Source organism: Rhinatrema bivittatum, chromosome 5, assembly GCF_901001135.1.
Source record: "Rhinatrema bivittatum chromosome 5, aRhiBiv1.1, whole genome shotgun sequence".
Lineage (NCBI taxonomy): Eukaryota > Metazoa > Chordata > Amphibia > Gymnophiona > Rhinatrematidae > Rhinatrema > Rhinatrema bivittatum.
In genome coordinates, this window is record NC_042619.1 from 374,473,032 (window position 1) to 374,487,820 (window position 14,789).

Genomic DNA, 14,789 nt, shown 5'->3' on the forward strand with positions numbered 1-14,789 from the left:
CAAGGGAGAAGAAAAAGGGTTCGCACTCAAAACGCGGGGAGTAGCTGGCTTGTTACGGCGGATACTACCCCAAACCAAATGTGCCTGATACTTCACTTTCCATGCATTCTCTGCTGCATCGGCATGGGAGAAAGACTGATACATCACGCATTTCCAGAATAGCTCTCTGCTTCAACGGCAGGGGAAAAAAAAAAAAATAAACAAACAACAAACAACGGCAGGGAGAAAAAAAAAACAAAAACAAAAAACTGATGCTTCACGCATATCCTGCATAGCTTCAACGACAGGGGTGAAGAAAAAAAGGATTCGCAATCACAAAGCGAGGAGTAGCTGGCTTGTTACGGCGGTTACTACCCCAAACCAAATGTGCCTGATACTTCACTTTCAATGCATATCCAGCATGGCTCTCTGCTTCTACAGCAGGGGAGAAGAAAAAAAAAAACCAACAAGAGCTGTACAACATAGTCTAGGTAAAACAAATAAGCATGGGTGTAGCTTGCTTATCGCGGCGGTTACTGCCCCTACTACCCCTAACTAATCAAGCTAGATATTTCACTTGCATGCAGCTCCATCACTGCTCTCTACATTAATGGTGGGGGTGGAAGGGGAATAGAACAAGGAGCTAAGAGTAACAGATAAGAATGAGAGAAAAAATGTGTGAGGCTTGCTGGGCAGACTGGATGGGCCATTCGGTCTTCTTCTGCCGTCATTTCTATGTTTCTATGTTTCTATGTTTCTATGGTAATGAAGGATAGGTATCCATACCTCTGCCTTGTTTGATTATAATTAGTGTCTGCATATAAATAGTCAATGAGTTTCTTAGCTCTTTGAACCCTTTTGTAAGCAAAATGAAAGTCAAAGTAGAACAAATCCTGCAGGAGTGTGTCCATTGCCCAGTGAAAAAGCATTGTGTTAAGGAATGCCCCTGGCTCAAAGATCTAGAAAGGGAGCATAAGCTACTGAAGCCTGTCAAAGGGAAGCGCAGCTGAACGAAGGAAGGGAACAACAAACCCTTTGTGAGTACTGTGGAAGTCAAGATGAAGCAAGTCCTGCAGGCATGCTCCCATTGTGGAATGAAAAAACATGGTGTCAAGGACTGCCCCCAACTTGAAGATGATAAAAGGGAGTGTAAGGGGGCATATACTTTTACGAAGATGCAAAGCTGTAACTTGATGGATGGTCTACATTAGGGATTTGACGTGGATGATTGTCCTATGCGAGCTTTGATAGATTCAGAGTGCGGCAAGACACTCATTAGGAAGGAATTAGCTCAGAGGCTATATGTCAACTATGAGAAAGCGGCAATACTTGTTTATACACATAGGAATCAGCAACAATACCCCACCTGTCTGTTGGTACTGACGATTACGGCAAGGCATGTCAGAGTAGAGGCAGTAGGGCTTCCCGAGTTCCCTTACCCAGTGGTTCTGGGGTGATTATCCCCACTTTAAGACTCTGTGGACCCAGCTTATCGCTGGGTTAATCAATGCTAAAGAAGACAATGTAGAAGAACAGAGGATACCCCATGAACCCTTAGCTGATTCCCCAGGTTGGATGGGGAAGGGGAAACCCAAGAAGGATAGACAACCCCAGCAAAGGATGGGGAAGGAAAATAGAAACATGTTTTTTGTTTTTTAAGAAATATACCCCTAGTAAGGGCAGGAGCTCAACCTAAGAGGTTTGAGCTGAGGGGAAGGGTATCTGAAAAGGTATACAGGATAAAACACCAGAGCAACCTAAGGACTGGCTCCAGAGATCTGGCCCTGTCCACCTTAAACCCTATACAGCAGGGAATTCTGGTTCTGCATAGAGGTCCCTAGGAAAGGAGTGTAATTACCCAGGCACAGGAGAGAAGAAGTGGCCCCAGGAAGAGAAGGAACCTAGGAAAGGCCCAGACTGTGAAGTTACAAAACAATTTTGATATTGTCTTGGTTTAAAGAACTGCTAAAATAAGCAGAGCTATTTTCTGTTTACTAATAAAAGTTTGATGAAAGACAAGCAGTCTTTATCTATTCTCTGGCCAGACAGACCGCTCACAGTGCCATATGGACACTCTTGCCTAAGTACCACCAGAGAAGGGAAAGCTACAAATACAATTTGTAATCAAAACACAATACTACTAGAAGCATGTGTATTTTTTAAATATCGCATTATTTATATATAGAAGAGTTTCTTTATACAAACATGAAATTCACAAACATTTAAGCCAAAAAGTAATCACCTGAAAAGATAAGCCACAGTTCTCCTCGTAATGATTCTGGAATTCCCATAGCAACAAGCTTTCTGATCTTTTCCGTGCGAAACATACAAACAGTTCTCCCATATTCAACGAAATGGTCATTCCACAGGTGTTCTTTAATTTGTTCTCTGGGCTGTAAATGAAAAAGAAACCACTCACTGCTTCATTTGTACTATGCAGGGATATTTTATCCCTGTTCTAATTTTGAGCCTAAATATTTACTAACCCTGTTTTGGGGAGAGAGTTCCAAAATTTTTATTAAACCTATTCCACATTCGGTTAATTTTTGGAACTTATTAAGACAGGGCATTATGGAGGCCAAAAATAGATTCAAAAAGGGATTAGGCAAGTTTAAGGAACATAGGTTAGTCAGAGGCTATTAAATACAACCCAAGTTCAGGGCATCCCTAACCTCATGACTGCTGGAAACTGAGAGGCTACAGAACACTCTAACCTATCCCTTTTCCTACTACATTTCCACTCATAACCACCATATGTCAATCTTGGAAACAGGACGCTGGGTTAGACAGCCTTTGATCTAATGCAGTGTGACAGTTTTTATGGAAATTAATTTGATTTTCTTCCCAATTACACTTAGGGGCGGATTTTAAAAGACCTGCGCGCGTAAATCCGGAAGGATTTACGCGCGCAGGGCCCTCACGCGCCGGCGCGCCTATTTTGCGTAGGCCGCCAGCGCGCGTAAAGCCCCGGGACGCGCGTAAGTCCCGAGGCTTTCGATAAGGGGCGGGAGGGGGCATGTCCGGGGCGTTCCCGAAATGACGCAGCATTTCGGGGGCGTGCCGTGGCGTTTCAGGGGTGGGCCTGGGGGCGTGGTCGAGGCCTCCGGACCGGACGACAGAGCGGGGCTGCAGGCCGACAGGCGTAACTTTGCCGACAAAGGTAAGGGGGGGTTTAGATAGGGCCGGGGGGGGGGGTGGGCGAAGGAAAGTTCTCTCCGAGGCCGCTCCGAAATCGGAGCGGCCTCGGAGGGAACAGAGGCAGGCTGCACGTCTCGGCGCGCGCAGGCTGCCAATTTTGCGCAGCCTTGCGCGCGCCGACCCTGGATTTTATAAGATACGCGCGTATCTTATAAAATCTAGCGTACTTTTGTTCGCGCCTGCTGCGCGAACAAACGTACGCGCTCGTGTATCTTTTGAAGATCTACCTCTTACTGTATTATGTTGTATTTTTACCTTCTGGTGCCTATTTTTCTCCCAAACTGTGTGCTGAACTATTGTTTTCATGTTTGAGAAGATGTGTGCTTCAATATCTGAATCCAGACACAGTTCATCAAAGATTTTGCATCTCACAAGAGTTTCATCAAACATACTTCAAAAAATACTGTTCACAAGCTGAAATTTCAAGTAGTCTTCAATCTCTAGACATGAAACTGTGTTTAGCACAAAGTTGCAATGGGGAAGGCTTACATCTGTCAAATAAACAGCAAAAATGTTACCTAAGCAAGGACTCATGAAAGTACTAGACACTGGTTGAAAGAATAGCAGTAATACAGGCACGTTACCCTTTACAGTACAACAGCCTTTTCCTATTTACAAGAGCAGACAGCAAGGCTCTAATCAGCTGAGCAACAGGAACACATACAAATGCCTTCAATTTGGTGCCACGAAAAATCATGACCAATAGGAGCCAATCTGAGTATACACATACCAGAATATAGAGAAACAGTATGAAAAGAAACGTTTGAAACAGATACATCATTGTTATAATCAAAAAAAAACCTGAAGAATAAACTTGATTGTCTCTTGACCTCCGTTTGAAATAAGGTGGAAAAGGGAGAACATGAGGGGGGAGGGGAGAGGAAAAAGTAAAAAATAAATGCCTAGAGCAGCTATCTCGTAGGAAAACAGTCTCAATTCATTTCTTGGTTTAGGACAGAAGGGTAAAATGTCTGTAGGGTTATGTATGCAGTGCTGTTTCAGCTGTTGTATCCTTCCTTTCTTGACACATATGTGCGATAATCCGCCACCACGGTCCTTGTCTCCTCCGCCATGGAATTTTCAAAGAAACCCCACGTTTTGCAATTCGATGGGAATGCACTCTCAGAGACATTTTAGTCTTCTCTGAATACCGTCCACCTATACAACATCCATTAATCTACTCAAGCCATGCCCTCTGCGGGGCACTGTAAGGTGAATGAGCTATTTCTGTCCTTGAGTGTTTTTCCTCAACCTATAATTCTAGTTGACTCATTAATGTCATTACGTGCCCTTGTCCCAAGTTATATGTAGCAAAAAACACAGACACGCTGAAGACACAGATCTTCAAACATTGTAGTTGTATATGCCAACAATGTCAGGAAACACCCCTGGTACTATATTGGTTCTCTCTTTCACACACGATTTCTGATCTTCAGTTTTTCACTATTGAACTTTGCAAGCCTTTTTCCTGTGGTGGTGATTTATCAAGATTTTTGTTCCCCCATCACGAACAGTGCTAGATATATACCCTACAGACACTTCACCCTTGTGGCCTAAACCAAGAAATGGATTTGACTGTTTTCCTATAAGATAGCTGCTTCAGGCATTTATTCTTTACCTTTTCCCACCTTCTCCCCCGTCCCCTTCCCTCTCCCCCCTTCTACCCCTCTCGTGTTTTCCCTTTTCCACCTCATTTCAAACAGATCAATAGACAATCAGGTTTATTATTCTGATTTCTTTTGATTGTAACAATGATATATCTGTTTTAAACATTGTTTCCTTTACATACCGTTTTCTCTGAATTCTGGTATGTGTATCCTCAGATTGGCTTTTCATGGCACCAAAACGAAGTTACTTGTATGCCTTCCTATCGCTCAGCTGTTTAGAGCCTTACTATCTGCTCTTGTAAATAGGAAAAGGCTATTATATTGTAAAGAGTAAGCTACCTGTATTACTGCTGTTCTTTTAACCAGTGTCCAGTATTTTCGTGAGTTCTTGCTTAGGCAACATTTTTGCTGTTTGACAGATAAATCCCTCCCCCTGAAGCAGCTTTGTGCAAAACACAGTTCCATGTTGGGGGACCGAAGACTATTTGAAATTTCAGCTTGTGAACTTTCAGTTTTTTTGAATATTTGATTAAACTCTTGTTTGAAGCAAAAACTTTGATGAACTGGGTCTGAATTCAGATATCAAAGCACATCTCCTTTTCTTTCAGCTAAACACTGCTGATGTGTCTTCATTTACCCCCCTTTCAGGTCTATCCAGTACCGAGAGGCTTTATGAGAAGATATGTGACCATGTACTATTTTGAAAAGAGATTTAAGAGCTTTATCAAATTTAACAAATTAATTTTTAACAACATTTTAAACCAGTTATGTATAAGGACAGCACTACTTGAAACATCCGAGAAACTAATTATTTCTTGATCAATAGCTTCCCCTCTCCCAACACACATACTTTGTATGGTAAATCATGCTAAGCAGATTTTATTTACAATTACTATGAAAACTGATGTCCACCAAAAGAACATCATCCACATAAAACACAATACAGCAAGCCGGTCAGAAGTGGACAGATTGATTATTATTTATTACCATCATGAAACACTGGAGAGAAATGGGATGGAATGCAAACTCCTATAGAAATTAATGTAGTGATTAAACCTGCCTGATACTACTATACAGACAAGAATATAAAAAACTATGAACAACAAATAAGTGTATGGGAAACCGTGGCCATTTATAATAAAAGGTCTTGCATCACTAGAAAGAAAGTCATTATACAACTGTACTCTGTGCTTGCCAGAAAAAAAGCAGATAATTTGAGCTGCATACCATTCTGGAATCATGATTTTCATTTCCTGTTTGATGAAAGGCAGTCATTAAAGCTTCTGCATTCAGAGCGCTTTCCTTCGTACTCTTATCATCAACTGAAGTCACCATTGCAAAATCTCCAATCACTTTTCTACTGAACAAGGGGGAATTCTGAAAGACATATATTGTGGTTTTATTAGCAAACTAATATACAAAAATGAGGGTCATCAACTACTAATTGAACACAGAAACACAGCCAGAGTCCTCTATAATTTCTGTTTTGTTATAGACAAAGAAAAAGGGATACTCTTTGAAAAAGAGCCACTGTATGTTTACCCTAAGTCAATGTACAGTATCTTGATCCAAATTCATATGTGTGATCTAAATATTTTATAGATGCTCAAGAATCATTGCTTATGGCAAATATTAATATACAACTTACAGTAGATTGTTAATTCTGTTCTATTTTAATAAAATGACTAACAAAAAAAACATTTAACAAGCATATCTTGTACTTATAAACAAGGGTTATTAGTGCAAATATTGTGGGCACATTCAGCACTCGATAGCCAGGTAAGTAGAATTTTGTATTTTATTTATTTAAAAAGTTTTTATATACCACAAAATGGTCAGTGACCACTAGATTGCTAGATGTCACTTATCTCGCCATCTCTTAGCTGGCTTGATAATGGGTGGATCTAGGTGGCTCTACTTAGCCAGATAACTTATCCAGCTAAGTAGTGATATTTAGCCTCAGCCGGATAAGTTATGTGGGTAAGTTACACCTGCCAAAAAGTAGGTTTAACTTAGCCGGATATAACTTATCCGGCTAAGTAGAGGCTTGACTAGAGATATTCAGCGGTATAACCATGTTACTGAATATCCCATGTAACTTAGCCGGATGTCATAACTGGCTAAGGGGGTTATTCTCTAATGCTATCGCATGCAAAAAGTCCCTTTTCGCATGCGATAGCTAGCTCGAGGCGGAGTCGGCCCCGGAAGAGAAGGAGTTGGGGCGGCATCAGGGCCGACGCTACAGACACATCGCTGGCGGCGAAAGATAAGATTCCTTATCACCGCCAGTTTCGCGCCGAATAACTATGTCTTTTATGGTGTAGTTATTCGGCGTGAAAGCCAGCAGTGATCGCACCGCAGAGGTGTGATCGCTGCCGGCTATCGCAGGACCGCCCCCAGCTTCACCCCCCCATTACCGCCGGATTCTCTAAGGTCTGTGACCTTAGAGAATCCAGGCCTAAGTTACTTAAATGGCTATCTTTCAATTTTGGCCCTGAATATATAAGAAAAAGAAATCCAAAGAAAAATTACATTGCAATGGTAATCCAAACATCAGATCCCAAACATATTGGAGAGAAACTGGAAATAATAGGAGCATTGCATTAGGAAAATATCTAATAAAGAAAAGTATATCCTGATTACTAACAACCCACATTAAACATGGACTTTGTAGATATCACTAATCCTATCCTAGATAGGCCCATTGAGCTTTCTAGAATCAAGGGAAACATAGGTTGTTCAGGAGTAAAGAACACAATTTCACATGATGCACAAAACAGTAAGGATAACCATTACTTCTCTGCAGTCTTCATCATGTTCCATATTAGCCAAATGATGAAGTGGGTTGCTGGCATTGATTTGCTTTAATCTCATGAGCAGATTCTCCACCAAATTATCTCGATCTTTTAGCTCAATGAACTGAAAGGCCATCTTGTGTCTTATGCTAATAATAATAGGATTTGGAAGGTGGCTGGTGTCCTCCATCTTCTCCACACTGATTACCTTTAAAAAGATTTTTAAATAGAGAAAAATGCAGAAACAAAAATGGATGGAGTTAAAAAGCAAACAGAATTTGGAAAGCTACTTGGCAATTTAGAATACATTTTCAATAGGCAATATACATTTGTACATTTCAGCACACACAAACATAGCTGATTTTCAAACACAGGTTTCCCACAAACAATGAGAATAACTTTCAAAGAACTCTGTGTGGCCCCATATACAGTATATGGTTTCCAACCATGTCCATGAAACACTCCCCAGAAAGCACGTTTGCTTACTGTAAACGGGATTCTCTATAGATAGTAGGATGAATTAGCCATGACACATGGGTGATATCATCTAACAGCACCAAACAGACCCTTCTCTCCTAGCTCAGACAGTTTTTATTCTACAGAGCATGCGTGGGACATACCACATAGGCAGTGCATCATGAGTCTCTCAGTTGATTGTAGAGCTTAGCTTTAGCTAGGTATTCAACTTTAAAGGGAGGAGAACAGGTATTAAGCATGGCTAATTCATCCTGCTGTTTAAGAGAACCCCATTTACGGTAAGCAAATTTGCTTTCTCCATCGACAAGCAGGGCTGAGTAGTTATGACATGTGGGGAGCTCTAAGCTGAGAACTGCAGCAGAGCAGTTATTAAAAACAATCCAGACCACCCCCACCTTCCCATCCCCAGACCCCATGCACAGTGGACTACTGGATGAACAGGCTGCGCAAAACAGCTTGCCCAAAGCAATTGCACTTCTTGATAATTGTTCAAATGGTAATGGGACATGAAGGTGTGAACTGACTACCAAGTTACAGCTTTGCAAATGTCTGATGAGCACAGTTCTAAGATAAGCTACTGAGGTAGCCATGGCTCTTACTTGATGAACCTTGACAGAGTCTGTGATCTGGAGGCCAGCCAGAGGATAGCAATGTGCAATACAATCTGCCAGCTAATTGCTGGCAACTGCTATTCCTAGTCTGTTAGGATCCTAAGACAAAAAGTTGAGAAACCTGATCATGTGGTTGAGTTGCCTTAAGATAATATGCCAAGGCCCTTTTGCAGTCCGATGAATGGAGGGTCTTCTCCCCTTCATGTGCATGAGGTCTTGGAAAAAAGATGAGCAGCACAATGGCATGATTCACATAAAAAGCAGACACCACTTTTGGCAGAAACTTGGGGTGCATATAGTACACCACTCTGTTGTGTAAAAACTGCAAATACTAAGAACATAAGAACATGCCATACTGGGTCAGACCAAGGGTCCATCAAGCCCAGCATCCTGTTTCCAACAGAGGCCAATCCAGGCCATAAGAACTTGGCAAGTACCCAAAAACTAAGTCTATCCCCATGTTACCGTTGCTAGTAATAGCAGTGGCTATTTTCTAAGTCAACTTAATTAATAGCAGGTAATGGACCACCTCCAAGAACTTATCCAATCCTTTTTTAAACACAGCTACGCTAACTGCACTAACCACATCCTCTGGCAACAAATTCCAGAGTTTAATTGTGTGTTGAGTGAAAAAGAACTTTCTCCGATTAGTTTTAAATGTGCCACATGCTAACTTCATGGAGTGCCCCCTAGTCTTTCTATTAACGAACCGGTGCCAAGTTCACAGACTTCTAGCTGTTGTGATGGCAACTAGAAATGCTACTTTTCAAGTGAGGAACTTAGATCGGGTGGGGGGGGGGGGGGGGCGGGGGGGTGGTTTCATTAGTTGTGCCCTTAGCTGGCTTTTGGGTGTGTGACCTCTGTGTTGACTAAAGGCACGCTGCAGACCCGTGGTGATGGTGCAGTCTGGCTCTTCCCCTCTCCAGGTGCCTTCTTCACCAATGCAGCCTCTCTGCACCATAGAAAGCCTTTCTTGGCTCCTGCAGGAAATACTGTAGCCCCATCGCTCCGCAGGGAGCCTGTCATGTGCTCCTCTGGGTTCTGCGCAAATGCAGCTTACAGCCGCCACTTTTGGCCCATCCTCCTCACCTGCCTCTGCCTGACCATGAGAAGCCTGTTACCTGCTTCTGCAGCAGTCCCAATGTGGCCCACAGCCTCCTTACCATGCTGCTTGAACCCCATTGAAGCAGTTTTAAACTGTTTATAGCCATTGCACTCACCTGCTCTGTGCCCTCCAGAAGCCTCCTCAGGGAGCCAGGCCTATGCCTCTTGGTCCTCTTGGCTTAGCCCCAACCATCTCCCCAGAGCCTGGATTGCCACGAGCACCTCCCAGGGTTCCCAACACCACCCACTGCACAGGTTTCTATTTACTTATTTTTTTAACCCCTGTAAACAGAGGTTGCCACTTGTCACCAATTCCCACGCCAAGGGACACCATATTCAGGTCAGGAGGAGCAGCAGGAGCTCACCCACATCTTATTCTTTGGGGCCACCATGTCTGAATCCCCCCCCCCCCCGACCACCAATGTAAGTAAAAATATATATTTTTTGTTTATGGAGGGGGAGAAGAGTGAGAGAGAGCACGTGTGTAAGTCAGGGAGCATGTGTGGGAGTGCAAGAATCTCACAGCATGTGTATAAGTCAGGGAGCACCTGAAAGCAGGTAGGTGTGTGTGTGTGTGTGTGTGTGTGTGTGTGTGTATGTATGAGGGAAAATGTGAGTCAATGAGTGTGTCTGTGAGCATCTGAGAGAACGTGTATGTGTGCATGTGACTTACCATGTGTGTGAGAGCATGGGAGTCAGGGAGCATCTGAGAACTTGCATGTGTGAAGGAGCATGTCTGTAACTATCTAAGAGAGCATAAGCGTGACTGCATCAGTGAGCATTTGTGCATGTGTGAGTTAGTGAACATGTGCGTATGAGCGCGTGAGACAGGGAGCATCAGAGAATGTGTATCTGCAAGCATCTAAAGATAACCTTTTTCTTTTTCCTTCCGCTCCCAGTTAAAGCATCCCTGTTTTTTGTAACTGCTCTTTTCCGCACCACAGTTCCTGTTTGTGTTTTCTGTTTATGCACCATCGTTTTATTGTAAACCAGCATGATGGGATTTTATCTTGAATGCCAGTATATAAAAACCTTAAATAAATAAATAAATAAATAAATAAATAAAACGTGAATGTGCAAGTTAGTGAACATCTGTGGGAGTGCAGGCTTGTGAATGAGCATATGACAGTGTGTATGAGAATGAATGTGTGTGAGAGTGTATGTATATATGAGAGAGGAGAAAGTTTGTGCACACCCCTGCACCCCTGACTAATCCACAACAATCTCAGGGTGACTGGAATCAAAAGTTCATAGGTATCAAGAGTGGGGGATTTTATTTTATTTAGATTTTCATATTCCGCTTTTTGCACTTTTTTTTTCAGCACTTCAAAACAGATTACATTCAGGTACTAGAGGTATTTCCCTATTCCCAGAGGGCTTACAATCTAAGTTTGCACTTGAGGGTAAAGTGACTTGCCCAAGGTCACAAATAGCAACAGTGGGACTTGAACCCTGGTCTCTTGGTTCATAGAACGCTGCTCTAACCACTAGGCTACTCCTCCACTTACTAGTTTTAATGGGTTTTATTTGATATGCCTGCTATTTTGAAATATTTTATTGGTGTTTGGGGAAAATTTCGGTGTTGGACTCTGGTTTAGGCAGAGCGTGGGGGACATCACCTCCAGAGTGGTGCAGGATGGGGATGAGGCTGGAGGGAAGGTGAGATTGGAGTCAAGGCTTGGACCGGAGCGGAGGGCAGGTAATGCTGGAACCAGGGCTTTGACTGGAGTAGTATGGAGATAAGACTAGAACTTCAGGAACAGTGTGCAGACTAGGCTGAAACTCAGGAACGGAGTGCAGATAAGGCTGTAAACTCTGGAACAGAGTGCAGGTAAAAGCAAGTTTGCTTACTGTAAATGGTATTTTCCGTAGATAGCAGGATGAATTAGCCATGCTGTTTGGATGACATCATCGACAGCGCTCTCGCGGACTTTATTACAGGAAGCAAAGCTTTGAATGGTGTTGCGTCTGCGTGGCTCTTCCTGCATGTAACACGTCATCAGTTCCTCAGTGGTATAATTAAGCTGAGCACACGGCTATGACAGGAATAGAAAGGGTAGACAAGACATGTCCAGGGAGGAGAGGAGGTATGCATGGCTAATTCATCCTGCTATCTACGGAAAATACCATTTTTCCATCGATAAGCAGACTGAATTAGCCATGCTGTTTGAGAGTCCCAAGCTCCAGAAAAGAAAAAATCTGAATGGTGGACAGGGATGAGGGTCTGGTTTAGTACATCATCCTTACATAGAGACATACATAGAAATGACAGAAAAAGGCAGAAAAAGACCAAATGGCCCATTCAGTCTGCTCAGCAAGCTCTCACACTTATTTTCCCATACTTATCTGTTTGACCGACCACCAAGTTCAGGGCCCTTGTTGGTAACTGTTTGATTAGAATTTCCTGCCTCCCCCTGCCATTGATGCAGAGAGTAATGTTGGAGTTGCATCAAAGGTGAATCATAAGGCTTAATGGTTAAGCAAGTTACCCCGATGCTTGTTTACCCAGACTGCACAGATCAATGCCTTGTTGGATTGTTGTCTGAATGTACCATATTTTTCGCTCCTTAAGACGCATTTTTTTTCCCCAAAAGTGGGGGGGGGGGGGGGAATGTCTGTGCGTCTTATGGAGCAAATATTAAAAAAAAAAAAAAAAAAGAACTAACTACAACCCTTCACCCTCCTGAACCCCCCAAGACCTGCCAAAAGTCCCTGGTGGTCCGGGAGCGATCTCCTGTACTTGGGCAGTTGGCTGCAGCCCCTGTGACATAGTAAGGGCAAAGAGCTGTCGGCACCATTTTGATTACTGGCAGCCGACAGCCCCCGCTGGACCACCAGGGACTTTTGGCAGGTCTTGGGGGGGTCAGGAGGCTGGGGGGTTGTAGTTAATTCCATTTAAAGGGTTGGGATGGGGGGGGGGGGGGTTTCCCACAGAAAGAGAACGATAAATGTTTTCTGATCTGGGGAGTGGACCGAAATGGCCCCCTTCCCAGACCTGAAAACGAAACGGAGACAAAAAAAATGTTATGCACTCCCTTAATTTGCTCCTTAAGACGCAGACACGCCTGGGAACAGAGCCGGTTTAGCACACCATTTTTTTTTTTTTTTAATTTCCCCCCTCTGAATCCTAGGTGTGTCTTATGGTTAGGTGTGTCTTATGGAGCGAAATATATGGTAAATCCTCTTTTCCACTTTTCCCCCCTGCCGTTGAAGCAGAGAACAACGCTGTATATGCATTCAAAGTGAAGTATCAGGCTTAATTGGTTTAGGGTAGTAACCCCCTGCAATAAGCAAGCTACCCCCACGCTTATTTGTTTTCCCAGACTGTGTAATTCAATCATTGTTGGTTGTTGTCTGAATGCAAATCCTTTTTTCCACATTTCCCCTTGTTGAAGCAGAGAGCAATGTTGGTTGCATTAACCGTGTGAAGGCTTATTGAGTAAGGGTAGTAATCACCAGATAGTAGCCACCATTCCAGCAAGCCACCCCTAATGCTCTTCTCTTCCTTCCCATCCTCTAGCCTTTATAGATCCACAGTGTGCCAATACAGGGCATACGTCCCCCTTATATTTTTTTTTTTTACCCTGATTTCTCAGTGGACATGTCTGTCCCTTCCACTCCTGCAGCAACACTGTATGTTCCAGTCTGCTGTCAGAGGCTGTCAGCCAGTCTAGGAAGTAGTGGGAGGTAAAAGTATGGATCGATGACAGGTAGCAATCTGGCAAATGTCTTCTTTCAGTACACCTCGGAGATGAGCGATGGCGGAAGCCGCAGCCCGCATTTGGTGTGCTTTGACTGAAACCTGTAGCGGAGCGTGGGTAGATTCGTAGCAGAAACAATTGCAGTCTGTAATCCAATTGGACATCATTCTCTTGGAGACTGCTGCATCCAGTGCATTTAGATTAAAAGACACGAAGAGCTGTGAAGAGCGGCAGTGAGGTTGAATTCTTTGTAATAAGCTAGAGCTCTTTTACAGTTCAAAGTGTGAAGCAATGCTTCCCCTCTTGTTACCATGTGGCTTGGGAAAAAAAGGTAGACAGGGAAATAGCTTGATTGATGTGAAAAGCTGAGACCACTTTTGGGAGGAATTTGGGGTGTGTCCTGATCATCACTTTGTCATGGTAAAACTGTAGATAGGGCGAGAAGTGTACTAGGGCTTGAAGTTCACTTACTCGACAAGCTGATGTGATTGCTACTAAGAAAACCACCTTCCAAGTGAGGTACTTCAAGAGGACGGAGTGAAGAGGATCGAAGGGAGTCTTCATGAGCTTAGAGAGGACTATGATCAGATCCCAAGGCACTGGTGGTGTCTGAACTGGAGGACGAAGGTCTCCCATGATGGGATGCCACAGAGGAATTTTGATCTCTGTCATAGTAGGCAGCAAAAGCACTCAGGTGAACTCTGATGGAAGAAGAGGCTAAACCGGATTGCGAGAGATGAAGCAGGTAGGCCAGGAGTTCATTCGATGTTGAGGAAAATGGGGAGGTTCAATTTTCCTGACACCACTTGACGTATCTTTTCCACTTGAAGGAATAATTTCTCCTGGGGGAAGGTTTCCTGGCAGCAATGATGATCTGTTGAATGCTTTGGGAAAGAGCTAGATGCTGCAAGATTTTGCGTTCAACATCCAGGCAGTCAGGTTGAGGGTGGTGTGGAAAGGATGCAGAAGACAGCCACTGTCCTGAGTCAGGCAATCTGGAGCGCGACCAAGGGAAATCTATCGGTCCTCTGAAAATTGTACCAGAAACGCAAAACCAATGTTGTTGTGGCCAGACAGGTGCTATGAGAATCATTCAAGCCTTGTCCAGGAGGAACTTCTGAACTGTTCTGGAGATTAGAGAAATAGGAGGAAAAGCATACAGAAGACCTGTTGACCAAGAGAGAAGGAAGGTGTTGCATCCGTCGGTCGCAGACGGCTGCGACTGCTCTGCCTTACCTCTTTTTCTCCCCTTTCACTCTCTTTGGACAAGATGGCTGCCTCTGGTGCCGAGGGCCTCGGCGTTTCCAAACCAGCATG

The 14,789-nt window shown here is 43.5% G+C and overlaps 1 protein-coding gene across 4 annotated transcripts in view; it reads right to left on the reverse strand.

The window, feature by feature from the left end:
• TBC1D8 (TBC1 domain family member 8) overlaps positions 1 to 14,789 on the reverse strand; it is a 438,780-nt gene that overhangs the window by 195,586 nt on the left and 228,405 nt on the right. For all 4 annotated transcript variants that reach the window (XM_029604799.1, XM_029604801.1, XM_029604802.1 and 1 more), the window contains 3 exons: positions 7,581 to 7,787; positions 6,012 to 6,161; positions 2,222 to 2,372 (listed from right to left, as the gene is read on the reverse strand). In XM_029604799.1, the coding sequence (XP_029460659.1) occupies positions 2,222 to 2,372; positions 6,012 to 6,161; positions 7,581 to 7,787 (508 nt within the window). The remainder of the gene's footprint in view (positions 1 to 2,221; positions 2,373 to 6,011; positions 6,162 to 7,580; positions 7,788 to 14,789) is intronic.